At 41.9% G+C, this 27,907-nt stretch overlaps 3 protein-coding genes across 4 annotated transcripts in view; 2 read left to right on the top strand and 1 right to left on the bottom strand.

Annotated features, from left to right (window-relative positions):
- Window positions 1-4,859, top strand: part of gck (glucokinase (hexokinase 4)) — a gene marked incomplete at both ends in the record, with an annotated part of 9,243 nt that extends 4,384 nt beyond the window's left edge. The window contains 5 exons of the mRNA XM_084055717.1: window positions 106-205; window positions 417-600; window positions 1,876-2,031; window positions 2,769-3,002; window positions 4,712-4,859. Of these exons, the coding sequence (XP_083911843.1) occupies window positions 106-205; window positions 417-600; window positions 1,876-2,031; window positions 2,769-3,002; window positions 4,712-4,859 (822 nt within the window). The remainder of the gene's footprint in view (window positions 1-105; window positions 206-416; window positions 601-1,875; window positions 2,032-2,768; window positions 3,003-4,711) is intronic.
- A 3,948-nt stretch (window positions 4,860-8,807) lies between these two features.
- myl7 (myosin, light chain 7, regulatory) lies at window positions 8,808-11,074 on the top strand (the record flags this gene model as incomplete). Its single annotated transcript, XM_084055720.1, has 6 exons — window positions 8,808-8,906; window positions 9,047-9,122; window positions 9,724-9,828; window positions 10,612-10,690; window positions 10,802-10,850; window positions 10,970-11,074. The coding sequence occupies exons 1-6, from the start codon at window positions 8,871-8,873 to the stop codon at window positions 11,072-11,074; spliced, it is 450 nt and encodes a 149-aa protein (XP_083911846.1). The 5' UTR covers window positions 8,808-8,870.
- Window positions 11,075-13,552: 2,478 nt separating this feature from the next.
- agpat9l (1-acylglycerol-3-phosphate O-acyltransferase 9, like) lies at window positions 13,553-26,820 on the bottom strand. 2 transcript variants are annotated; one of them, XM_084055715.1, is made up of 14 exons: window positions 26,763-26,820; window positions 25,977-26,161; window positions 25,526-25,592; window positions 21,728-21,876; window positions 20,793-20,938; window positions 20,606-20,680; window positions 18,895-18,984; window positions 18,707-18,800; window positions 17,539-17,654; window positions 16,758-16,813; window positions 16,457-16,542; window positions 15,813-15,941; window positions 15,591-15,670; window positions 13,553-15,204 (listed from the first exon to the last, which is right to left on the bottom strand). In XM_084055715.1, exons 2-14 carry the CDS (start codon window positions 26,118-26,120, stop codon window positions 15,099-15,101), a joined length of 1,338 nt encoding a protein of 445 aa, XP_083911841.1. In that variant the 5' UTR covers window positions 26,121-26,161; window positions 26,763-26,820; the 3' UTR covers window positions 13,553-15,098. The 2 variants fall into 2 exon arrangements, with proteins under 2 accessions (XP_083911841.1, XP_083911842.1); XM_084055716.1 differs by having other exon boundaries at window positions 25,977-26,143; window positions 26,763-26,812.
- Window positions 26,821-27,907: the final 1,087 nt, after the last annotated feature.

Genomic DNA, 27,907 nt, shown 5'->3' on the forward strand with positions numbered 1-27,907 from the left:
TCTTTGTTACATTTATACAAGACTTTATTACAAAACCTGAATTTCATATATTACAATAGTTAAGAGTCACATCAGTGTTGATTGTAAATGTGTTGTGTCATTCAGGACTTTGAGATGGATGTGGTTGCTATGGTGAACGACACAGTGGCCACCATGATCTCTTGCTACTACGAGGATCGTAGCTGTGAAGTGGGAATGATTGTTGGTGAGGACGCCTTCACATTGCACGCACATACGCATGCACACATGCATGCACGCACGCACGCACGCACGCACGCACGCACGCACGCACGCACGCACGCACGCACCTCCACCAAGACAACAACCTGTCCAACTACGCAACGAGTAAACTCAGTTACATAAGCATATTTGCACATGCATGCACACACGTGCTCTAAATCTCCCGTCTTCCACAGGCACGGGGTGTAATGCATGCTACATGGAGGAGATGCGTACGGTAGAGCTGGTGGAGGGCGAGGAGGGCCGGATGTGTGTGAACACAGAGTGGGGGGCCTTCGGGGACCACGGGGAGCTGGAGGAGTTCAGGCTGGAGTACGACAGGGTGGTCGATGAGACTTCCATCAACCCCGGACAACAGCTGTGAGTCATTCACCAGCACAAATGCTGCATGCATGTTTTACACTTTTAATTCCATTAAAGGAGAATTTTGGACTAAAGTTTTCTTACCTTTTCTATGATGCTATGATATCTTAGGATGAATGGTACAGTAGAAAAAATTCATAACTCCATCCCTGGTCCGCCACAGCTTAAAACGTGCGCAGATAGGCCTTAGGTTAGATCACATATTTTAATAGCTTTTTTTTCTTTTTTTTTGTGAGAGAGAACTGAACACTATGAAACCAAAAAACAAAACAAAAAAAAAACGAAGTCTCGCTAGACGAGATTGAAATCTCAAGATTTCAAACTCGTCTAGCGGGCTTCTGTTTTTTTTTTTTTTTTTGACACTGTTCAGTCACTATGAACGTCAGATCTCACAAAAAAAAAAAAAAAGCTATTAAAATATGTGATCTAACCTAAGGCCTATCCGCGCACGTTTTAAGCTGTGGCGGATGGAGTTATGACATTTTTCTACTGTACCATTCATCCTAAGATATCATAACATCATAGAAAAGGTAAGAAAACCTTAGTCCAAAATTCTCCTTTAAGCACTGATGAATGAATGAATAAATGAATGAATGAATGAATGAATGAATAAACGAATTAATGAATGAATGAATGAATGAATTCATTCATTCATTCATTCATTCCTGGCAGGTGTGTGTATCCAATGTATATGTTAACCCCCAGCTGGAGTGAGACCACATATACTATGTTAGAAAAATAGAACAATGTTTCTGTCTCTCTCTCTCTCTCTCTCTCTCTCTCTCTCTCTCTCTCTCTCTCTCTCTTTCTCTTCTCTTATAATCATCATTCGTTCAGCAATAATCAAATACTCACCTGAGCTCACATGAGATGTCTGTGAGGTTGCTAGGCGACCAGTTGTTTTTCCTGTGGTTGTGTGTGATTGGTCAGAGGTACGTCAGTGGTCAGGCAGGGGGGCTTGGGGGGGTCAGATTAATGACCTCTCTCTCCAGCGTACGCTATAGTGCCTGCAGCCCTAATGGCTGTTTACCTTTCGCACTGACGGCCGCCCTCACATAGACAGCCACTGTGACATAGGGATTTCTGTCCGGCTTCTCGTATGCTCCCTCTTTGCTTCCCAACCCATACAGAGAAAGACATTTGTTTGCTCATGTTCTGTGACGCAGATCGCCTTTTACCAGCACCTCTCCTTCTTACCCGGTGTTTGAAGCCCCTCCCATCGTGTTTTCTAATCTCTTATAACTTAATTTCTCTCTCTCTCTCATGCTGTAGATTTGAGAAGCTGATCAGTGGGAAGTACATGGGCGAGTTAGTGAGACTGGTTCTGCTGAAACTGGTCAATGAGGACCTGCTGTTTAACAGTGAAGCCTCAGACCTTCTGAAAACTCGTGGCAGCTTTGAGACGCGTTACGTCTCACAGGTGGAGAGGTGAGTCGTCCTAACTGTGAAAGCCTGTACAACTTGTACCTGATCCTGCTCCGTGAACTCTTCGGTTAACTTTGAAGGATGGTGGGGCGCTTGGGTGTCATAGGGCCTCCACCGTGTCTGCCATCCAGAGTGGAATCTGGGTTTGAATCCTCCTCTGTGCCTCCGGCTTGGCAGGGCACTCCAATCAACACAATAGGCTCTGTGCATAACTGTAGTACCAGGTTTCATAAGGTGGCATACCCGTTTGTCATGTCTTTCCAGTTCAAATCTGCTGCAGAGCTCATCAAACGAAGCTAAGGTAAAATGAACCAAAACAGGAAATGGGTATGCCACCTTCTGGAAACATAGGACTACAATTAGGCACAGAGCTTATTGGCCACGTTCAAGGGGAGGGCAATCGGTGTTGCTGCAATAGTGACTCCTACACATTGGTCAGGGCACCTGTTCAGAAGGGAGAGGAACTGGCTCAGATAAAGCGTTCTTTCGCATGTGGTGTGCCCTCCCAGTGAATCTCCTCAATCTCAGGTGAAAAGAAGTGAATGACAACTTCATGTGTATCAGAGGAGAAATGATTGTCTTTACCCTGAAACATAACCAACTGTAGGGGTTAGTAAGCAGGGACACACAAGTTTGTGGAAAATTGGAAACTGGCAACTAACTTTAAAAAATTGGGAAAAACAAGAAAAGAAACTTGGAAAGATCGTTAATATTTCTGTTGTCCTCGTCTTATTCATTAGTGACTCTGGGGACAGGAAACAGATTTACAACATCCTGTCTTCACTGGGCGTGCTTCCGTCAGAGCTGGACTGTGACATTGTGCGTCTGGTCTGTGAGAGCGTGTCCACACGCTCGGCTCACATGTGTGGAGCTGGCCTCGCTGGCGTCATCAACCTCATGAGAGAACGGCGCTGCCAGGAGGCTATAAAGATCACCATTGGGGTTGATGGTTCTGTGTACAAGCTGCACCCATGGTGAGGAATGGCAGGAGAAATGAGAACAAGACACAAGGAAAGGTGTAGAGGTGGAGAATGAGGAAGGAAGCAGCACGTGTGACAGAGAGAGATGTTCAAGTTTCAACCTTATTTGTCCTCTGAGGGCAATTGGCAGCACATCACATAACACAGGCCTATAAAAGAAAAGAAAAAACACACATCACAATTTTAACAGTAACACAGACACTGCAGCAATGGTACGGCAAGTCAAATACAGTCAGAACAGTGAATATTATGTAGAATACTACTATAAACAGCACCAACATTTTCATTGTCTTATTACTGTTCATCGTTATTGTTGCTATTGTTTATAATTGTTTTGTTATTAGTGTGGTTGCCCAACAGGGCAACCAGACTATAGTACTCTACACACTTTCTTTCTTTCTTTATAGATAAACTTTTTTGTGACCGCATCTCCTCCCACAGTTTTTATCCCCCAATGTTGTGCCATATGTCAAAATGACCGTCTAAATCGGGAATCGTGCGCGTATAGGGCTAAGAGATTGGTTGAATAGTTTAATTGATATTAATTTATTAGTGCCATTATATGTCCCCATCCACTTTAATGGAAAAGTGAAAAAACTAAAATTCAAGTATTTTTTTCTCAGAAACCGTAAGAGCTAGAGTTATCAGATTTGGAGGGATAATTCATAATATTGTCCGAAATTATTGAAAAAAATATCACACCATTCGGCCTCATGGTGGCGCTATAACAGCCCACTTTACGTTTTGGCCTGTAACTCTTGAACCGTAGGTCCGAAAATCAAAATTTCTTTTCACCTGGATTCCTTGGGTCACGACGCATCTCCCCATATAGGTCACGTCCATTTGCGTCAGGATAGATTTTTTGATATTGATTTATTAGTGCATTAAATTTCCCCATCCACTTTAATGGGAATTGCAAAAACTCCCATTCAAGTATTTTTTTCTCAGAAACCGTAAGAGCTAGAGTTACCACATTTGGAAGGGAGGTTCATAATTTAGTCCAAAATTATTAGAAAAATAATTACACCAATCGGCCACATGGTGGCGCTATAACAGCCCACTTTACCTTTTGGCCTATAACTCTTGAACCGTAGCTCGTAAAATCAAAATTTCTTTTCACCTGGATTCCTTGGGTCCCGACGCATCTCCCCATATAGGCCACGCCCATTTGCGTCAGGATAGATTTTCCGCCATTTTGAATTTCCTTCAAAACACACTTTTTGCTCCTTTTCCTTCAAATTTTGTCCTAATCTCACACAAATCGGTACACATGATCTATGGACCCATGCGGTAAAGATATCCAAACGGCATTTTGATTGTCCTTACCGTTCGTCCGTAAATGGCTTCCAAAATTAGTGGGAGGGGCCCGTTTCACCAAAAATGCCAGAAATCACGAACGAAACGTCCGGTCAATCCCAAATTTGAATCACATGTCGAGGGTGCTTTACTCAACAAATTCCCAAAAGCATTTCCACTTTGACCCATAGGGGGACCGGCGTCGGCGCAACCACACTTTGCAATTTCCCCGGAATTGCGACGCGTCTAGTTGTTATTGTTGCTAAAATGTTGAGGTACCAAAACCAAAGAATTTAAATCTTGTATAGGCTACCCGTAGGCTATATACAGTGAATCGTGAAGCTTGAATGCCCTCCATGTGGGACACATTATTGTATGGTGGTAACCCTGTTGTTTCTTTCTCACAGTTTCCAAGACAGGTTCCACAAAATTGTCAGAGAGCTAACACCTCACTGTGACATCACGTTCATCCAATCAGAGGAAGGAAGCGGCCGCGGGGCAGCCCTTATCTCGGCGGTGGCCTGTAAGATGGCAGCTTGCATGATGGCGCAGTAAAGGAATCATGCAAGAAGTGACCTTTGAACAGGGAGCAACGCGGGCCTCAGTGAACTCTAGGTCTGTGATGGTGATGTCCTTGTCCAGGGATGTACAATACCGCTGCAGCCTTTTCCAGGCTTTACAGAAGCAAGCACTTTGGCTGAGAGATGTGCGCCAGTGTGCGAGGAAGAGCGCTCAATACTTGAAGGAGCACAGACAAGAAACCACCGGCAACTTGTATTATAGATACCGATTTGTAGTATGATAAAAGGAGACCAATTTGTCGCAATGTCACTACTGTATGTGTTTGTGAATATCTTATATGGTTCCTTGTTGAACCCGAAAGAATTGGATGGCAAGAAAGCTAGTTGAGAATCCCTGCTTGGCTGCTTCCTGGCTGACTGACTATCAATAGAACATGTTCACAACAGACATTCTGACAGGTAAACACAGCTGAAGGTAATAACGTTTAATTGGAGGGGGGAGTTTGAATGTAACAGCATAGCCCTGCCAGCTCATTTGTCCCCTATTCGATTGTTAAGACGTGACGTTGCGCCCCGCTAGAATAACTTCCGGGTCCAAGTGTTTTAATGTTAATAATAATAATGTTAAATCATAATAATAAATAAATACTTTGTACTTCTATGATATTAGCATTAAGACCCTTATTAACCCTCAATGGTTCATTTCTGAAAAAGGAGGTTATTGTAAAAAGATTTACGGGTTCCAACATGTTGTTTACAATGAAGAGTGGACGGCGCTGGTGCCTTTTGGACCCGGACGTGACATCGGACTACAAAATTACATCAGACTTAAGAACCGAATAAGGATGGATCCCTTTGCATGAGCAGTGAATGTTTGGTTTCCCACGTGGGAAACCCGGGTTTGAATCCTGGGTGTTACATTGGCGCTGTGACCCTGATAGGGTTCCCCGGTGGGGGAGGACAAATGGGGGTGAATGTAATGGAGTAGCACTGCCTGAAGCTCATAAGCCTAATATCTCTCCTGGACATGGGTGGATTCCCCTTTGTATGAGCGGAGTTTTTTTGGTTTCCCACATGGGAGATGGGTTCCGATTCTGGGTGTTACATTGGTGCCGTGACCCTGATTATACTTCCCGGGGGGGGGGGGGGGCGGTGTAATGCAACAGAGTAGCTCTGCGCAAGGTCGAAGCAAGGTAAATGTAATGACGTGGCTCTGCCCCCACCTCATAAGCCTAATATTTCCCCTTGCCAATGAGGGATTCCCCTTTGGATGAGTGGTACAGCTTGGTTCCCCACGTGCGAGAGCGGGCTTGAATCCTAGGTTTTACAACAGCATGGACAGCTCCTGTACAGTTAACTTCATGACGTCACACAGAAACACCTAAATGAAACACAACCACAGTTAACGTTACATTCTTCAGCGCTGTTTACCAGTCAAAATGTCTGCATGGATATAGGGTCCATTGTGTTTGGGTGTGAGCGGACCATATTTAAAATGGATGTATTCACTGATATTGTAATATACCAGTGCAAACTGGCAGGATGATGTGCAAGAGATGGTTATTGTCTATATGCTGATGTGACTTCAGCTTAGAGGTGTTATTATAAATAATAAATAAAAACATCATTCCTGTATTGCGTAGTCTTTCCTGTGTGTGATCAATTAAATATTTCTTTGACATTGTATTTATTAACAAAAGAAGATGTTTATAACATTATGTTTAAGCTGGGAGATCTTGATTTTCATACTTGCTTGACAATAAATTGTGCTTTGTATGTGAATACGTTTGACTGTTAATAAAATCGCTATGCCTTGATAATTTGTTGACCTATTTTAAATCATAGCAGTATATGACAAAACTGCTGTTTTCAGTAGGCTATGAGAAATCCTGCTTAATGAGATTATCTAGACAAAAGTTCTGGAACTCTCAAAAATGTTGTGTTACTGTGTTACTGTTATCCCAACCTGGGGTCCAGGCTCGCCTTAGGAGGGCGCCAAAGATCACAGGGGGAGGCCTTCTCTGTTTGGAGGTAGTCCAACATTTAAAACATGTATCACACTACAATCATAAAATGCATTTTGGGTCATTATATAGTACAATAGTCAGAAATAGCCTACATTTTCCCACCTGCTTGTAGCTCAGCTATTTGTGCTATTCGTCTTACGAGAGGTATATTGGGCTTTTCATGTCTGAAAAACACCTGCATGAGAGTGTGTGTGTGTGTGTGTGTGTGTGTGTGTGTGTGTGTGTGTGTGTGTGTGTCTGTGTGTGTGCGTGCGTGCGTGCGTGCGTGCGTGCGTGCGTGCGTGCGTGCGTGCGTGCGTGCGTGCGTGCGTGCGTGCGTGCGTGCGTGTGTGTGTGTCGTGCGTGCGTGCGTGCGTGCGTGCTCGTGTGTGTCTATGTGTATGTGTGTGTGTGCGCATATGTGGGGGGTCTCAGCTCTTGTCCAATATACATGTATATTAGTATAAGGGGCCACCCAAGGAAAAATATTGCCATTTAGCCACTCACAAGGGTATTAGGCAGGGCTTACGTCCCATCAGCGTTTGTCCCTTGCATATTCTATCCCACCATTGCACTCTCCTTATCTCTTTTTTCCAGACCAGAGGAATCCTTGGTTCTTCAGTTCTTATCAGGTCCATTAAGAGAGAGAGAGAGAGAGAAAGAGAGAAAGAGAGAGAGAGAGAGAGAGAGGACCAAGGGAGCCATGTAAGGGACTATGTTGCCCACCAGAGGCTATTATAGGCAGCAAGCAGATAACAAGGGCCATACATAAACAGTCCCCAGTATCACACCTATAGCCTGGGAGCCAACTGATTTATAACACTCCTACAGACATGGTAAGTACATTAATATCTCCAGAATGTGTCGATACTTTCCTTCAAAGAATGTTGGAAAAAATGACCTCTCTAGTGAGCCAGAAGTGTTGTTTAATGTGCTGATAATTTCCTGCTTTCATCATGACACTGATTAGGGGCAAGTGGTCAAACAAAGACTTTTCTCTTGCATGCCTGAGGAATCATTTCCATTCCAGTTGCAGAAATCAATCATTTACACATTTCCTTTTGGCGTGCATGCTTTTTGAGAGTTGAACTAAATGACTTAATAATGCTGTCATTTTTTCATTCTGTAAAAGAAGTACTCATGCAGTCATATTGGATTTGATTGACCTTGGCTTGGGTGTTGGCGGCTGTTTATGGTAGCTTTTTGCATGGGTCCTGCTCCTGTTGTATGAGTCAAGGGATTTTGTGTTGTGTTGTACCCAACGTTTTTATTCATGGGTTTTTGACTATTGTTTGGACCCAACATTTTATACAATTGTATCAATAAAGAAACTAACTAACTGATTTAAGCTGTATGAACAGCTCTGTCCAGTGTTCGATTTGCCTCTGCTTCTGATATCCACCGGTAGGGATATGTTTTATCCCTGCTGTTAACATCACAATTTAACCATTTAATTTAAAAAATATATGTTAGCCAATGTATGTTAACCAATTAACTCTGGCTTCCCTATTTTTCTTTTTTTTTTGGGGGGGGGGGGGTCAAAAATAAATAAACAATTCAAATTAAAAAACAGCAAAAGTAAAAGATCTACAAGGGGCGGCTAGTCTATAGAAGTGTCCCTGAGCAAGACACCTAACCCTTATCTGCTCCCTGACTCACTGCTCCTAATATAGTTAGGATGGATACATGCAGAGGGCATATTTCATGTGCAAATATACAGTGACAAAAAATACCCCAAAGGAGTGGGGACCAAATTATTCTTATTCTTATCATTCACTGCGCATTGGGATGCCACCTGTTGTGAGCTTGCAGATCGACTATTTTTGCTATTTGTCGTACAAAGAAGTATAGGCTATAGGACTTAAGTGGTTAAGGAAATGTCCCTACCCCTCTAGTATTACAATTCTTCTTACAAATCGAACCGTGGTGGTATTGTATGATTTGTGTGAACTCTGTCTTTGCATGGGTTCCAGGCGAGTAAGAAGACTGCTAATAAGAGACAGAGGGGAGCTCAGAAGACGTGCTCCAATGTCTTTTCCATGTTTGAGCAGTCTCAAATACAGGAGTTCAAGGAGGTAAGAGTGCCTGTGAGAAAGCAGACACCGTTTCAAATTTGTATGTGTCGCAATTCATAAATGGTATATTCCACAATTACAAATCCAAATTCCACTCAAATCAGAGGAAATTGCTCCACACTCTTTGTTTCTCCTTGCAGGCGTTTGGCTGCATTGATCAAGATAGAGATGGTGTAATTAAAAAACAGGACCTGAAGGAGACGTATGGACAGCTGGGTAAGTATTTAATAATAATAATAACAATAAAGATTTTGGCATTAGGCCTAACTGGTAATTCATTTTCAAAGTCTTTAAATCAGTGGTTCTCAAAGTGGGGTCCGGGTACCCCCAGGTTCCCCAGCTAAATTAGCTAATATAACAAGATCACAACTCATCGCAATGTGACACATTCTGAGCTTGCAGATCAGCTCTGTTGGAGAAAAACAAATGTAATCGTGAGAAATTTGGAATAATCTTGAAAATGTTTAAAGTTTAAACACAAAACTTATGGGGGTACCTGGCACTAAATCTTTTCAAATGGGCGTCCACAGTCCGCGACTAAATACGACATACAGTACATATGAATGGCACTTAACTGTTGCCAAACTGGAGGTTTCTCTTCCCATCATGTTTAGATAATAATGTGTGTGTGTGTGTGTGTGTGTGTGTGTGTGTGTGTGTGTGTGTGTGTGTGTGTGTGTGTGTGTGTGTGTGTGTGTGTGTGTGTGTGTGTGTGTGTGTGTGTGTGTGTGTGTGTGTGTGTGTGTGTGTGTGTGTGTGTGTGTGTGCGCGCGCGTGCTTGCGTGCGTGTGTATGCGTGCGTTTGTGCATGCTCCAGGAAAGCTCAATGTCAGTGACGAGGAGCTGGATGGGATGTTGAATGAAGGCAAGGGTCCCATCAACTTCACTGTGTTCCTGACTTTGTTTGGGGAGAAACTCAACGGTGAGATCACTGGGGTCACAGCAACCAAAATGCACCAGCAACCAAAATGCACTTCGGACTTTAGCCACATTAACCATGAGTCCTATTTTGTGTGATGTTTCTAAATGTTTCCAAATTTGTACAATTGTTCAAAAATAGCAGACCTAAGCTCACGTGTTGTATCTGTGAGCTTGCACATTGTCTGCTATTTTCACAATTCATCATACGATGAAGTGTATAGGGCTTAAAGGACCACTTCACCCATTTTCAACCTACAGCATCTTCATAAACAGTAATCGGTCCTCACTAATTCTCAGTATAAGATGGTACAATTTCTTGTAAAGGTTGTAGTTGCTATTAGCTGTGATTCCCATTGGTAGGCAGGTTTATGAACTATGCATAGCCCTCTAAACACATCCAAAAATTTGCCATATTAATGAACATTAGTGAGGACCGATAATATGAAGATTTGGTTGAAAATGGGTGAAGTAGGCCTACTCCTTTAAGTTGTTAAAAGAACAATAACTTTTACTTTACTGTTAACTTGATTTACTGACCAGTGTATCGTTGCCCAAAACTGTTAATTTTCAGTATTCAAAAACAACAAAAATAGCAGATCTGCAAGCTCAAAATTGTGACCCGTTTTGAGCCTGTAGATCTGCTATTTTTGATACTTTTGTGTGACACTGTATTATGATCTAGTAGGGCATTCATTTACGAAAAACATATAAAGTTAAAATATGGAGATAAGAGGTTTCTGCCCGACAGCGACAATATTGGATGCTAATTCCTTGTTGAATGCAGGTACTGACCCTGAGGAGACTATACTTGCTGCCTTCAAGCTTTTTGATCCCAATGCGACGGGCTTTGTCAACAAGGATGAGTATGGTTTCCAAGTTTTTTTTTCAATGAAAAAAAGAATACAGAATAATATACAATAGGCTAATCAGTTCATTCCTTTTTTTTACCACCTTTGATGTTTTTTTTTATCCAGGTTTAGGCGATTACTGATGAATCAGGCTGATAAATTCACAGCAGAAGAGGTTTGCATACAGTGTTTCATAAAACCCTCAAGATGTCCTGCATTGATTATCATTCCAGTCTGTTTCCATCTTGTGCCTGTTAACTTCACCTGCCGTTGTCTCTATGGTGACCTTTCCAGGTGGACCAGGCATTCTCAGTAGCTCCTATTGATGTGGCCGGGAACATCGACTATAAGTCCCTCTGCTACATCATCACACATGGAGACGAAAAGGAAGAATCCTAAAGAAGATATCAATTCAATGATTGTGTTTTTACAGTTAAAAGTGGTGATTCCCAAAGTGTGGGCCTGGTAGGCCGTCAGGATGTTGCAAGTTGGCAAAACACTAAGATTTGAATGATAATATAACATTAATATTTAAGACAATATAAAAAATGTCATGGTATTCTCTTTGTTTTCATCGTGATAAAGATGAATAGGAACTTAAAGTATACTATGTTGGTTCCATTGATCCAAGCCGGAACACAATCAATTGATTGATCATTAAATTAACCATGCTCTGTTCATAATCTATATATGTGATTAGCTATAGCCTACTAATCATTTGTGGCCATGTTCAAATATACACCACCTCTTTGTATGCCTTTGAGAATAAAGTGCTGTGCTCCTCATGGGTCTGTTTTCAAAAACAGATTTTTGCAGATGTTTTGCAGTGCAGCCGTGACAAGATCCTATCCTAAACCTCAAACAAAAAATCTGTATGGCAAGAACCTGAATGTAGTAGCCTTGCTCAAGTTAGGCCTGTTCCATTGCATCAACTGAAACTAAACTAACTCAAACTTTAACTTTATTGTCACATCACAGGTTTAGTAGCCTATAGAATAAAAATACTAAATATTTTTGTATACAAACTCCCATCATTTGTAGTTTTCCAGAAAGGGTAGAGTGGGAGACGAATAGAGACAGAAAGAAAGAACAAGGAAAACAGGTCAAATATTTTTTTTTTGTTTTAAACTAAACTAAACCATGATGTAAACCTACCCCGAATAGTCTCCCCCCCAACCACCACCCATTCAGGGGTCATTGATGTGGTATAGTGGGCTATAGTGCCATAATTTAGTGAGGAGGCCTGCTGTAGCTGCAGTCTGGTATACGTTGGGTTTAAAAGACTGTTACTATGGCTACGACAACAGAGACTCTAAACTCCACAGCCAGCCACATTTTCTCTCTCAGACAATATACAGAAGGCTAGTTCGCAGACTACAAGACAAGCAGAGGGTGTTCATGCAGCTCTGCACAGAGAGAGTGTTCAAGTTCAACTTAATTGCAGAGGTCATCGGTGACAACAAAAAGATTTGGCGTTTATTTTTCTGAAATGTAGCTGCCCACCCCTAGTCGCAGAGATGCCCATATCCTCCGGAGCAACAGGCAGGGTGGATGTAGGAATAGATACATCCATAGCATGGACACCAGACGGGCTGAAGAGGGATAGTAAACCTGTTAGTAGGAACTGTGATTCCTATCTGAAACGGTGGGTACGATTGACTTAAATATTATACTATATATTCTGTATAGGCTTTGTCATCACTGTAAGACCTGTAAGATGTACTGTGTGGGTTTCATTCACTGGCAACGACTCAATGTGTGGAATTGGGAACTATATATATATATATATATATATATATATATATATATATATATATATATAAATAAATAAAAATGCCATTAGACTGCATTTCTGAATATTTCATGAATTGAAAACAAAATCATGTTGTAATATTGCAATCTGCTACTGGGAGTTGTCTATGCAACTAAATGTGATGTACTGTTGAATATGTGATGAGTTTAAAACTATGTTATACACACCAGGAATAGACACACAGAAATGGTTCCTCTTACAGACCAACTTCAGATTTATGGTCTCAAAATGCTGAGCAATGAAACCATGTTAGTGTTAACACTGTCAACATAAATAGCAACCAGTTTGTCATTTGAACTGTGCAAGGAGAGATAAGGATGTCAAGCACTAAAACAGGCTCATAAATGGTTCACCTGATCAAGTTTGTCCTGGCCGCTTCTGTAAACAAGATGGTCTGAGGACCGATGGAATATACTCACTTCCTTAACTCTTATTTATAGTTTCCGATTTTTGAGCACATTTTACCTTAGATTAAGCCATTAAGACCGGGAACGCATCGGTGTCACTTTGATTTCTTTGGCTATTAAAAAATAGCAGATATACAAGCTCAGCGATAGAGAGCTTGTAGATCTGCCATTTTTGAGACAAAAAAAAGTAGTGAAAATGTGTGCAAATCTTTGAATGAATATATACATATATATATATATACATTTTTAACTCAAATCTTTGCTTCTGGGGGTCCCTGGAACAAAATATTTTCAGATGGGGATCCGCGGCCAAATACATAATTTTTTTTTGAGGGGGGGGGGGGGGTCCTTGACATGACAACCACTGATATTTAGCAACATAAGTTTAGAAGACATTTGTAGAATCCCCAGAAGCAAAGATTTGAGTTAAAAATGTTCGCTTTGAAAGAGTTGTGTGTGTGTGTGTGTGTGTGTGTGTGTATACACACACACACATATTTGCACACAATTTCACAATAAAAAAAAAAGCAGATCTACAAGCTCATAGCGCGGCACTCGGTGCTGTGCTAGTGCTATGGGCTTGTAGATCTAAAAATGACACAGATGCGTTCCCGGTCTTAATGGGTTAAGTATACATCACCATTTTCTACAGTAAAATGAATAATAAACACTCCATAATGTATTGTGGACACTCATTTGTTCATTCTACCAGGTATCTGGAATCCACACAGAAAACAAAGCAAAAAGGTAACTCACCTGAGGTAAGTGCAGTCATTAGTTAGAAAGAATAGTTGGAGTTAGTAATATTCTGGGAATTGGTAACACTATGGTAACACTAACTAACTAACTTGTGTTCCCATGTCTATGTGATTTAACATACAGAATGACAGGCTTCCCCCTAATGGAGAGATTAATGGTGAGAAGTCTGAGAACACTGATTATTTAAAAAACGATATCAATATACAATTGAGGATTACTTCAGTACATGCACCATGCATGTATCCATTGCCATTCCTGTTTCACTCTGTTTAAGGAACAAGAGAAGGAACCACACAAGAGAATGGAAGCAGCGATTGTGACACCTCAGGAAAGCAGTCCAGCCAAGAAAGCTCCAAAAAGTCCAAAACTTGTACTCTCCTTTAAGGCCATCACATTTCATATGGATTTATCTAGAATTCATGTGCCAAACCCTTGTGCCTCCGTCTTGAAATTAACGCTTTAACCACTTAAACCTTACATAGTATACTTAGTTGACCGGTGTCCACCAGGGACCTGTACTGGGCCACCTCCTTTTTTCCCCCCACTGCACCAAATCTCTTTGCTGAACATCGCTGATCTACAAGCTCACAATATGTCGCATCGTGAGCGTGTAGATTGGCTATATAGCCAGCAAATAGTTGGCCGTTTTAACCAAATGTTCGTCTACTGCGACAGGCCCAGATTGAGAGATAGTTTCACTGATGACTGCTTCTTAACTGAAAATGATGTTCCATCGTTGAAAATGTGCGAAATAAACATTCAAAAGTCTAAATGCATCTCAGCTGTAGGATTTTCATAATCAGCACCATGAGGCGTAATCCAAAAATGCTGCTTATTTATAAAAAAAAACAACTATGAACAGTGCATGCATACAGTAAGTGAAATCCTTATGAATGTACAGCAACGACACTCACAGTCAACACAAGACAATTATCATTGCAGTGTGTCTATCAAGTGGTTTAAAGTCTTTCACACTTTTGTTTTCGATCTGAGAGAATTACAGTATTCACAGTTTAACATTCAATTAAAACACTGGCTACCTAGTACCTACAGACAGAAACAACCACTTCACAGCAATTATTCCCTTTCATGCAGGGAGATTGCACTTGTACCTCATGCACATAAGGATCGTGATTTTTTTCTTAGTTGTGCACCGAAAAAAATCAGATCTACAGGCTCATGGCGCAGCTAATTGAGACACACCGTGAGCTTGTAGATCGACTAATTTTGATGCGTGACACGGCCCACAACCAAGTATAAATCCGGCATTAGTCATAATGAGTTCATCACAGGCAGCTAAAGGCTCAGAGTCCATTCAGTGTTATTCCAGAACTGGTACAGCCGGTGAGACAGTCCAGAGGCAGAGATGCCCCTTTCCAGTGTTTCTATTCTCCTGTGGGCATGCACCGTACTGTATGTAAGGCTGGCATACTGAACGAAGGTGTCAGTCACTGTTGCTGCTGTCGTCTCTCACCACCATGCTGCTGAACTGTTTTTGCTGTTGCTCTTTAAATGAGTCCTTCACCTTTCCCCTCTTCAGTCCCCCATCCCTGCAAAGGCAGAAAGGAGGCATTTACAATAAGGCTGTGTGTTCACCAAAGCGTTTTTCTTCCTCAAAACGCTCTTCTAAGACACTCGGCCAAATGGCCAAAGTTGAAAATATTCCAGATCAAAATGTGCCGTGCAGAATCTTCCAGCATAGTGTAAATACGCAACATTCCCATTGAAAACAATTCAAAACATACGCTGCATGTAGGAAATAACGCTGTGGTGGAAACAGCCCCTTATCCCTGGTAATCACTGAGCCATTTGCAATTCACTGTGCACTTAGTATTATAAGTGTGTGTCCACAATATGTGTACTGTATGTGAAATCTAAGAACTGTAAATACATCAAAAGATGGAAAAAATGACATAACAAAACATTAGAATCTTACCACTGGAGGTCTACCAGCCCTCCCTGTGCAGCGATGGCTGCTTTAACTCTGTTGGCAAACTGGACAGCATTCTCTCCTTCCTGTCATATTAAAACAAACAATTTCTTAAAATATATGTACGTGTCTGAGTTTGTCAGTCTGCATGTGTGTGTGTGGCATGGTACAGTACACTGTGTACACATGGTCTGTACGGTCACATGCATGGGCACAGGTTGTACACACCTGTTGGTCCATGGCTGGCAGATACCACACGTTGAGGACCAGGGCCCAACTGGTCATCATCCTGAGCAGGTAACTGACCATACTGTACTTGGAACTGTTCCAGAAGGCATCTCCAAACTTGGGGTCATACTAAAAGGCAGAATACATAAACGTATAGTTAAAACATTATAACAAATGTATTGAAGTGTAACAAAATGTGAAGAGAAAAGAAAATACCTTAAAGTTTTAAAAAGTTGAGTTAAGTACAGTATGATTTTAGTCATGCCTAACCAAACCAAACCTAATTGACTGTACAATTATTTTAATTTGTGGCACCCCCTGGGGGTAGAGCACACATTAGAGGGAATGTTCTTCAACCCCTCCTCAATGTGCGATTCAAATTTGGGACTGATAGCTTAATGTGTTCATGAGTTATGACAGTTTTTGCTAAATAGGCTGTGCCCAAAACTTCAGAAGCCAATGGAAAAACAGTACTGAATATTAAAAAGCTGTGTAAGACATTATCATAGCACTCGAGAGAGACAATGTGTACCACATAAGGAGAGGGTTGCAATTTATAGTAGTTAAAAAGGTGTCTGGGCACGCAAGCTACAAACAAGAACAAGTCTTAAGGATTCATGCAAGTCACTCTTGGACAAAAGTACCTTAATGGCTACAGGGTATATAGTTCCTCCAATTTCAAAACTCCCCTTCTTGAACATCATGACAGATGTGTTGTTGACACAGGTACCTGAAGAAGGCACAGATTAGCACTTCAGATCATCAGCACTTCAGAACCATGTGAGCTCTTTACAAAATCCACAGAAAAACAGTAACTGTTTTGCAGTCTTGACAGCCAGACTGCCATCAGTACAATCCATGTCAATAAGACGACAAAGATAAAACTAATCTACGTATGATCAAGAGTTGGAGGTGACTTCAGCTCTTCTGCATGGGGACACTTACCCTCTGGGAAGATCAATATCGGAAGCTTTGTTTTGTCATTAACGTGATCCCTTAACCTGGAAGTTAAAAGCAAGTGGGAACACGGTCAATTGAAACAAGGATTATATAAACAAGGATAGGACAGCAACGTCACTATTCCAGCTGGCAGATTCATCAGGCACTGAGAGGCAAACTGGAGCTTAAAGTTCCACCGAACACATTTAAGTCAATGAGAGGCGGGTGGACAAGCATATGAATAAACATGATCTTTTAATGATTGTGTTATTTGTTATCCACTTGAACCCCAGCATCCATATTCTGGGGGGAACATTAGCCAAAAATAGCTGATCTAATCTAAGAGATTTGGTGCAGTCCAGTTCTCTAAGAGTGGTGGTTAAATAATCAGGAAAATAAAGAGGACATATCACACTTTGTTTTCTAGGCTCTTGTTTTTCTGTGTGCACACTATAAATAATGTTATTGAGGTATCTAAGGAGCACAGAGTAAGTTTGTAACTGGGCTGTCTAGCCTGGAACGTGATGAATCTGCCAGAGCAAATACTACCCAGTCAGAAACGTACTCTGTGCCCTTTAAATACCTCAATATAATTATATAGTGCACATATCGAAAAACAAGATTAGAAAAAAATAGAAAAAGTATTTTATTTTCCTGAACTGATCTGACAAAGGTCACAATCATAAAAAAGAAATTGAGTTTATTCATAAGCTGGTCCAACCGGCTCTCACTGGCTGCTGCTAACACTTAAGTATGCAGAGCACTTTGCTGAATGTGGAAGAATCACCTTTTGGTCACTAGATGGCGATCTTTCATCTCTGCCCTCTCAAACCAGACATGGGGACAAGATCTCACCATGGCTCTCTGGACCACTCCCATCAGGCCTCCATGAATCTGTCCCACCTGAAGAAAAACAACAAACCCCACGCTATTTTTAGCGGTGCCAACCGCTCTATACGTGGCTTTTGACTTTTGTATGTCCGTCCGACCGGCGGTTTCAGCACGGGATGAGCACGGCAAAGAAGCAAACAGCTATAACTTCAGTTTGCAGCATGCCACCAAGTCCAAATTCGGTATGTGGACTTAGACCACCAATAGGGACGAGCATGAATTGATGACGTTATCAAAAAGGGGTCCAGGGACCCCCAGCGCCCGTATGAGCACGGGATGAGCACGGGATTTTAAACAGCTATAACTCCAGTTTGCAGCATGCCACCAAATCCACATTTGGTATGTGGACTTAGACCACCAATAGGCACGAGCATGAATTGATGAAGTTATCAAAGAGGGGTCCAGGGACCCCCCGCGCCCGTATGAGCACGGGATTTTAAACAGCTATAACTCCAGTTTGCAGCATGCCACCAAGTCCACATTTGGTATGTGGACTTAGACCACCAATAGGCACGAGCATGAATTGATGAAGTTCTCAAAGAGGGGTCCAGGGACCCCCCGTGCCCGTATGAGCACGGGATGAGCACGGGATTTTAAACAGCTATAACTCCAGTTTGCAGCATGCCACCAAGTCCACATTTGGTATGTGGACTTAGACCACCAATAGGGACCAGCATGAATTGCTGAAGCCCCGCCCCCTCTGTCCTCCCATTGGCTGGCCTTCAAACAGCCATAACTCAAGTTCGCAGCATGCTATGGAGTACAAATTTTGTACATGGACTAAAGCCAGCAATAGGGACTAACTGTCATTACTTAAGCCCCGCCCCCTCTGTCTGCCCATTGGCTGGGCTTTAAACAGCCATCATTCCAGTTTGCAGCATGCTCCCAAGTACAAATTTGGTAAGTGGACTCAGACCACCAATAGGGATGCATTGAAATGAGTTAAGGCCCGCCCCAAAGGCACCGCTTCCTTCACACAGGGTGTGATTTTTTTTTCCTAAAGTTAAAACTATTATGGGTTGGTATAAAGCACTGTTATATTGCCTTGTGTTAGTCTCACATACCATAGCATAACATCCGTCATTGCAGAGAATCACAATGTCAATGGGGCTGGTGTGATTGGCAACACAGATTCCTCCCTTCTTGGGTCGGTTTTCCCTGTGATTATGATATAAGCATTGTATATAACACAATATGAGAGGATGAGCACATTTCCTGTTGGGATTTAAGAAGGTGGACAGGTTTCCCTTACTTGTTGTGATAGTGAATGGTAGCAGAGAGTCCCCTGGCACAGATTCTGTAGCACATGACATGAACCCACTCACTTAGCCAGTACTTTATCCTGAGAAGAGGTAGGTTTACAAGAGAGAGTCAGAGTGTCAGAGAGGGGTTAATTTGATCTGTGGTGGTACCCCACATTGGCATTAAAATGCTCTAAGCTTAACTACACATTCACTTTTAAAAACAGCACAAATAGCTAATCTACAAGTTCACAATGCTCACTCGCTATGTGTTGTGAGCTTATAAATCAGCTTTTTTAGCTACTTTGAAGGGCACTAATTTACCAAAAAAAACATAAGTTGAAATCTAGAGATACAAGGTTTCTGCCCGACAGCAACGATATATGAAACACGCATTAAACGCAAATACAGCAACTGAGAGATTAGGTGTAGAGGGAAAAAGGAGGGTGCCAACTGCCAAGTACAAACCCCTGGGAGACTCCGGTCAACAAAGTACAGTATATAGGGTTAAGTGAAGTGGGTAAAAAGAGAGGATTTATAATGATATAAAATAAATACAAGATAAAATACCACTGTATTACTGGACTCTGTGGAAGGAGGAACTAAAACAATAACATTAAATAATTGAATTAAACCTGTTTAAAACAAACATACTGTACAGCATAGCCATGGAGAGGCTGTAGGTCTAGTTTTCGGTGCATTATTCTGATCGTCTTGCTTTTGTTTCAATTTGAGAGTGTAAACACCTTTGGACATATATAATTTATCAATGATGCGATTGTCATTTTGCAGACAATTTTATTTATTTTGTTTCTTTAATTGTGTTTGTCTTTTCTTACGCATTTTAAAATGTTCAAAATAAATGAATCTATTAATATAGCAAGGTAATTAAAATACAGCCTTGTGGTGAACGCACACTTAAGACTAGTTCAGCATACAGTTAGAATTCTCACCAATCCTGAACCTTTGTGTGGACTGAACATAAAAAATCCATTGATTCACACATGTCAAGGCTCCTTAACTTCTTAATCAAGTTCGAGGGGATAATTTAATTAAAGGCAGAAAGATCAACTTTACTAGTATTGACGGTTTAAGTAGTTAAATGTCTGGAAAATACATATTAACATGAATCCAAAATACACTGATGATCGGGCCGTCAAACAATGAAACTATATGGAATCTAGGAAAAAGTTGAATCTGCAACAATCTTATACAATGTAGTGGGGGTCCCTGCTTCATCTCTCTCTCAGCTAGGGGTCCTTGGCCTGAAAAACATTGAATACCCCTGGATTAGAGATTATTGCCATTGGGCAATAGTCATTTTAGTCTTTTTAAGAAGCAGACTATTGTAGAGGTATTCCAGTGATACGTTATCACTGGAACCATGAACCCTAGTGTCCCTATTCTGGGGTCAACATCTCTGAAAGTAGCTGATCTACAAGCTCAAGTGTCGCAATGTTAGCTTGTAGATCAGCTATTTTTGCCAAAGACATTTGGGGTAAAATGAAAAAAGGATTAAAAGGATCATGGATAGAATAGTTAGTTAAACCCAGGCACAGTTCGAGAAAGTAATCTTTGAAATTACTTCAGACTTTTTAGGGATTTGAAGTTAAAAGGGAGGAATATAAGTAAAAGTCAAACTGATTATAAATATTGTCAAATGCAAATATGATTGGACAGACAGATAGATATCAACATTAGGATATTAAGCATTATATTCACCTCCAGTCTGGCAGTAATCCAACAGCAGATGTACCTATGACAAGCCAGCTGAGGCCAATGGTGGCCAGGGTTATCCTAGAAGACAATAAAACGCACTAAGCGTTTTGCTATTGAGAAACCTTGAGAGAAGGGAAGCACAGTCTGATAACGAGATTAACAACACACAGTATCTCTGGTGTGTCTGTACCTTAGTGGGGCAAGGATGCAGTATCTGACAATGACACCCAGACCATAGACCAGAGTGAGTTTCGGGCTTATGTATCGGAAATGGTTGTTGGTGCGAGTCAGCAGGTTCCACAACACGAGCTCTTCAGATGTGAAACGCTGGGTCACCTAGCAGCAGAGGGCGAGGGGGTAAGGAAAACAAAAAAAGAATTACCAAAATATATCAAGAATGGATAGGCTTGTAGTCTCCCCCGGAAAGATTTATAACTTTTGGTGTGCAAAGGTCAAGGTCACAATTATGGTCAATGTAAAAATTACATAATTGCTTAGTAGTTAGAGAGGCTGCCTGGACAACAAAGTCACCGGTTCGCCTCCCGACCCCGGTCTATGTGTGCAAGTATCCCTGAGCACACTTAAATGTGCTGTAGTGGCTTTTTTGTGATCTTTATTTTGAAGTTCTCTTCTGAAACGGATGCGTTTTTCAGCGAATCATAGTCCCAGCTGACCGCCCTGTCAGGCTATGGGATCTACATGCAGCTAGTGTGCGTGTCTTGCGGACGGCGGGGCAGAGGGGGAGAGGCAACCAAGGCTGGAATTTCATACTTTTAGGGGCAAGGCCACATGGTGTTTGAGGGCACAAAGGCCAAATGCCAGGGCAAATATACACACACACACACACACACACACACACACACACACACACACACACACACACACACACACACACACACACACACACACACACACACACACACACACACACACACACACACACACACACACACGTTTTAAATGTTGTGCACATGGCTAATCCTTTTTTTATTTGGTCTATTTTGTGCTGAACATATTGTTGTTGCATATTGCTGTATGTTTAAAGCATATTGCAGGTCAGTGCAGATTTTGGATTGTGTTGCAAGAAACATTGTCATAAATGTTATATGACAGAATTAACTTTACCTCGTCGTCCACAATGCTCTCAATGCCACGGCGGTAGAAATAGAAACAGTCGCTGAGAGTGAAGTCGCCACCCACTGGTGGTTTGGGGCGACTCCGTCTCAACTCTTCAAACTCTTTCTCCATAGAGCCATCATTCCTCTGAATGAGACCTGACACACACACACACACACACACACACACACACACACACACACACACACACACACACACACACACACACACACACACACACACACACACACACACACACACACACACACACACACACACACACACACACACACACACACACACACACACACACACACACACACACACACACACACACACACACACACACACACACACACACACACACACACGATTATACAGTGTCATTGTACTCAAGTCATGAGCAAAGTCAACATCTGATAAGAATGGTTATCTCAGTTGTAATCTGAAAGATCAGTCTTTTATCGTAACTTGTGCTGGCACCGTGCAATGACTACATCTTTTGAACCAGTGAGAGAGGAAATAAAACATATGTTTATTAATTACAACGGGGTTTTCAACTGGTGGTCCATAAAGGTATTGCACATATTGCACACTTTGAGAGCCGTTTTATTGTACAATGTAAGTCAATGAGGAGAATATTTTGAATTACCAATTTCTAATCAATGAAGCAACTATTTTTGGGGCGGTGTAGCCGCCCCCTATAAGTGAGTTTTGGACACCGACCAAAAGATTTGTGTACCCCCTAACCCTTCCATTGTTAATGCAAATCGATACTTTTTTCATATCAGCCAATCACATTACAGCTAGTGTCATCACCACTAACTGTAATGTGATTGGCTGACTTTGCAAATTCAGGACTGTGATTGGCTAGCGAAACACATGACACATGTGCAGCCCTATGAATAGCAGTATGGACTTTAAAAAAAGTCATTTATCCTTTTTTTAAAGTGAGTCATGTTGTGATGACCACACACCGCCCACTTCACACTGGGTGTGATTTTTAGCGGTGCCAACCGCTCTATACGTGGCTTTTGACTTTTGTATGTCCGTCCGACCGGCGGTTTCAGCACGGGATGAGCACGGCAAAGAAGCAAACAGCTATAACTTCAGTTTGCAGCATGCCACCAAGTCCAAATTCGGTATGTGGACTTAGACCACCAATAGGGACGAGCATGAATTGATGACGTTATCAAAAAGGGGTCCAGGGACCCCCAGCGCCCGTATGAGCACGGGATGAGCACGGGATTTTAAACAGCTATAACTCCAGTTTGCAGCATGCCACCAAATCCACATTTGGTATGTGGACTTAGACCACCAATAGGCACGAGCATGAATTGATGAAGTTATCAAAGAGGGGTCCAGGGACCCCCCGCGCCCGTATGAGCACGGGATTTTAAACAGCTATAACTCCAGTTTGCAGCATGCCACCAAGTCCACATTTGGTATGTGGACTTAGACCACCAATAGGCACGAGCATGAATTGATGAAGTTCTCAAAGAGGGGTCCAGGGACCCCCCGTGCCCGTATGAGCACGGGATGAGCACGGGATTTTAAACAGCTATAACTCCAGTTTGCAGCATGCCACCAAGTCCACATTTGGTATGTGGACTTAGACCACCAATAGGGACCAGCATGAATTGCTGAAGCCCCGCCCCCTCTGTCCTCCCATTGGCTGGCCTTCAAACAGCCATAACTCAAGTTCGCAGCATGCTATGGAGTACAAATTTTGTACATGGACTAAAGCCAGCAATAGGGACTAACTGTCATTACTTAAGCCCCGCCCCCTCTGTCTGCCCATTGGCTGGGCTTTAAACAGCCATCATTCCAGTTTGCAGCATGCTCCCAAGTACAAATTTGGTAAGTGGACTCAGACCACCAATAGGGATGCATTGAAATGAGTTAAGGCCCGCCCCAAAGGCACCGCTTCCTTCACACAGGGTGTGATTTTTTTTTTGGGAGTGAACCTGCAGTTCTAACTGCAATGGGGAGGTACAGTAGATCTTTGACTACATGAGACTAGGCGACTCCATGAGTATGAGAGAAGACATGGTTGTCTAAGGGGTCTTCAAAGTTTTTCAGGTCAAGGACCCCTCAGCTGAGAAAAATATGAAGCACGGACCCTCACTACATTTGTATATAATTGTGTTGCAGATTAAACTTTTTCATGGATAGCTTCATAGACTCGTTTGACAGCATTACCATTGTGTAGCGTTGTGTTCATGTTAATGTGTATTTTCAGACACTTAAACCCTCATTACTTAGAAAACGTATACTTCTTTTTCCCCCCTCTACACCAAACCTGGACAATACTGTACATGGGGGGAATTTGCTATTATTAAATTGGGGAGAAAAATCTGAATAAAATACTAAATATTTTTGATTAAAGTACAATACCATTCTCACAGGTGTGCAGCTGTGGAAAGAGGTTTGACTCACAGAAATGACACACCACAGACTGTTGGCCTTTCACACAGTTACCTTAATTCTCACACACACACACACACACACACACACACACACACACACACACACACACACACACACACACACACACACACACACACACACACACACACACACACACACACACACACACACACACACACACACACACACACACACACACACACACACACACACACACACACACACACACACCTCTAAACAGGTCTGAGACCTGTGGGAAGTCTCCACTGAATCTGATAACACAAGGGCAAAGTCCAAGCCTCAGAAAGAAGACTCCTGGCATATTCATATTCAATGTTCTGTCAAATTTACAATACTAAATTTACAATAGATTCCCCAGTCTTTCCTCAGACTTCCGCTTGTCGCTTCTGAAATCTTTGACACACTTTGGACTTTGCAGTGCTTGCTAGTTTCTAACACACCTAGAGTCTTTCTGGGCTATGAGTGAGTGTAGTACTACCCTCTGCACCCAAGTGAATGACAATGCACTGAATAACGACTTCTTGTCAGATAGGCAGATTTCCAGAGCTACATGAAACGGTTATCATAAACCCTCTCTGGTGAATCACTAGATGGTATCATGCAGTCTACCCTTTTCACAATCACTGCACAAGCCAAAGCCCTGCACAATATATCCAACTTAAATAATTTTATATGTATAGACTGCGTGCATTGCAGATGTTAAAAAAGACACAGCCAAACCTCCTTTTTCAGACACAATGATGTTGTTGGCCTGTTGCAGTTGCAAATGAAAACCAAGGATTCCTCAAGCAAAAGGGCTTGTCCGGGCTTGAAAGACGTTACCAATCATGAAGATAGAGGAAACAGTTTGCACAACAACCACAATATTTCCAAATCAAGGATATGAGTAAGTAGATGGGTTAAAATAAAAGCACTGACTGTCACTGATCTATTTAACTTTATTCTGTACTATTCTATTGTATGTTGTACATACTGTACTATTCTATTGTATGTAAATATTTTACTTTCTATATTTTGTTCATTTTCTTCTAGTTTATCCTCCCACACCCCACTCTCATCTATCCATCAATCTATCAATCTACAGTATACAGCCATTCATCCAGTAGTTCTCAAAGTGGGGTCCGGGGACCCCCAGAGGTCCTTGAGGAGATCCCCAGCTAAATTAACTATTCATAGTTAGGAACCAAGTGGACCCTTAAAACTCTGCAACTCTGAGTTTACAATGGTCCATTCCATTTGTACACTCACAGAGTTATGGGGGTCTGTGCCCCCCATACCAATGTGGGAGTCATTGAAAAAAAAGAGAAAAAAAAGAAACCTGTAATAATCCCACCAGACATCCAGTCTTGTGCTCACCATTCGATGCAGATGCTTTGAGTGTCGTCTCATCTCTGTTTGCCTTCTGTATTTTCAGAGTGGCCCACTGCAGACACAAGACATTCACATTGACAGTCACTCATTGCCATTCTCCACATTACAGTATTATGTGGACTGGTTCTCAAAGTCAGGTTCCAGGGACCCCCAGGGGTCATCAGAGAGAGGGAGGGGCGGGGGTCCCCAGCCAAACAGTTTAACCACTTAAGCCCTATTTTATACAGTATGATTCAAATCATACGTTTCTCTCCCTCTCTCCACTGTTATCATCACAGCTACAGTGACAGTGGGTTCCAGTATGGTCTAGTTCCGTGATTCTCAAAACGTTTTCATTTCAAGGACCGCCATGACCACCGGTAGTCCCCGACCAGACGTTGTGAACCACCACTTTAATGCACTTCTGGGATGAATGGCAGAGTTGAAAAGACATTACCTCTAAGGTTTTGACAAGGATGCTCATGTAGAGCTCAGAGATGCCGAGCGAAAAGCCAAACATGGCTGGCACCATGATGAAGGCCACAATGAGGTACAGCCAAATCTTCAGTCCCTGCAGGGCCATGCTCCACAACTCCTCCATCTCTGCAGTTCTCTCTGCAAAGGCTGTGAGTAAAAGGTATCCTTGTAGCCCCATATGGTGAAGAAACAAGGAGGAAAAAAGTCACTTCCTTGTTTTATTTACGTCGCCTTTCAAGATCAGTAGATCTAGACTTTAACAAAACAGTACTGGTACAATGGAACTCCAGGGAGTGTATTGGAAAACAGAAATTTAGACATGGCATTATCTAATTGAGAGTAGGACAAGAAGCATAATGCAGTGTGTGTGTGTGTGTGTGTGTGTGTGTGTGTGTGTGTGTGTGTGTGTGTGTGTGTGTGTGTGTGTGTGTGTGTGTGTGTGTGTGTGTGTGAGTGAGAATAGCAGCATGATAGGTAGACACTTATTTTTAACTCTATGGTAGACACAAATGGTTTAAGAAATAAAGCTTGGCTAACATTTCATTATCAGACTAGACTATTACTAGTACTACCCCAACGCAAGGCTAATGACAGAAGCAGTACTTTCCTCCACATATCTGTTCCATGAATTAGAAGAATATAAGATACAGTCTCAATTAGTCTACATGTAACCTTCTACAAAGTGGCCTGTATTTTGCATAACTTTACAGACTTTGTTTGCCCGTCTAAGTTAGCCTAATGCACACACTTTTGATGTTGTTCTTACCTGTCAAGCTTCCATGCCCTTCCTACATCAGAAACGCACAGGCCTGGGAGCAACAGCCCATTCAACTGAGGTAGTGACACCACACACGCCCTTTAACTACTTCACTACTAGACCAAAGTTCAACCAAGTTGTGCATAGAGAGACAGCACAGCGTCACCCTGTGGCCAAACAGGGAAGCGTCGACGAATATGGCAGGGAGGCAAATTTCGGCCTTTTGATTGATTGAATACTTTACAGTGGTGGAAAAAGTACTCACATGTTTTAATTAAAGGTAGGGTAATATATGGGGTAATCTATGTTCCCCACTTCCCCCAAAAAAGGTTCTATGTTCCCCACTCAACCAAAAAAGGGTTCTATGTTCCCCACTCATCCAAAAAAAGGTTCTATGTTCCCCACTCAACCAAAAAAAGGTTCTATGTTCCCCGCTCACCCAAAAATGCAGGAAATGGTGAGACATTTAAAAAGGTTTAAATACATGTATTTATACCCATTAGTTATTTGTAATTTTTCAGTTTTTAAAGTGTCAAAATATCATGTTTGGAAAACTTCTTTGAAATGACTCAAAATCTATTTAGGGGTGTCACAACATTAATTTCACGATACATATGATATCATACAATACACGATATTGGGCTCACGATATCGATACGATATTATTATCATTTTTACTATCATCAACATTGGCCATCATCTTCAGTTTCAAAGTGCTTAATTTATAAAGCATATAAAAAGGTGCTCCTCAGAGCACAGGTCTCCGCCAGGTCAGGTACGTTATTGTGGCCTCCTGGTGGCGGTATAATAGGCCAATATGAAAAGGGTGCCATTTCTTCTTAGGCCTTTCAATCGGACTGCATTCATGATTTGAGGCATTTTGTTCCAAAAATGTGTTTTGCTGAATTAGACCTGCTGGTGGCGCTATAACAGGCCAATGTGAAAGGGGTGGCATTTCTTCCTCGGCCTAGTGGGAATGTGCGTGAGAAATTTCACGGAAATTGCAAGCTGCGTTCATGATTCGAGGCATTTTGTTCAAAACGGACCAATCCTGCAAACTTTGGAAGCCAACCTTAGCCAATCAGGATGGAATATGGAAATCGGACAGATCCGGGTTGATCACACGACTATAGAGATACTGTGTACCGATTTGC

This window comes from Gymnoscopelus microlampas (assembly GCF_963454915.1).
Source record: "Gymnoscopelus microlampas genome assembly, chromosome: 4".
Lineage (NCBI taxonomy): Eukaryota > Metazoa > Chordata > Actinopteri > Myctophiformes > Myctophidae > Gymnoscopelus > Gymnoscopelus microlampas.

Coding starts and splice junctions, on each gene's coding strand:
- agpat9l (XM_084055715.1), bottom strand. CDS start 26,120: ATGGAGGAGTTGTGGAGCATGGCCCTGCAGGGACTGAAGATTTGGCTG. Junction 17,655..18,706: donor ATGACGGATGTTATGCTATG/GTATGTGAGACT, acceptor GTTTTTCTTCAG/GTGGGACAGATTCATGGAGG. Junction 15,205..15,590: donor GGGCTGGTAGACCTCCAGTG/GTAAGATTCTAA, acceptor CTGCCTTTGCAG/GGATGGGGGACTGAAGAGGG.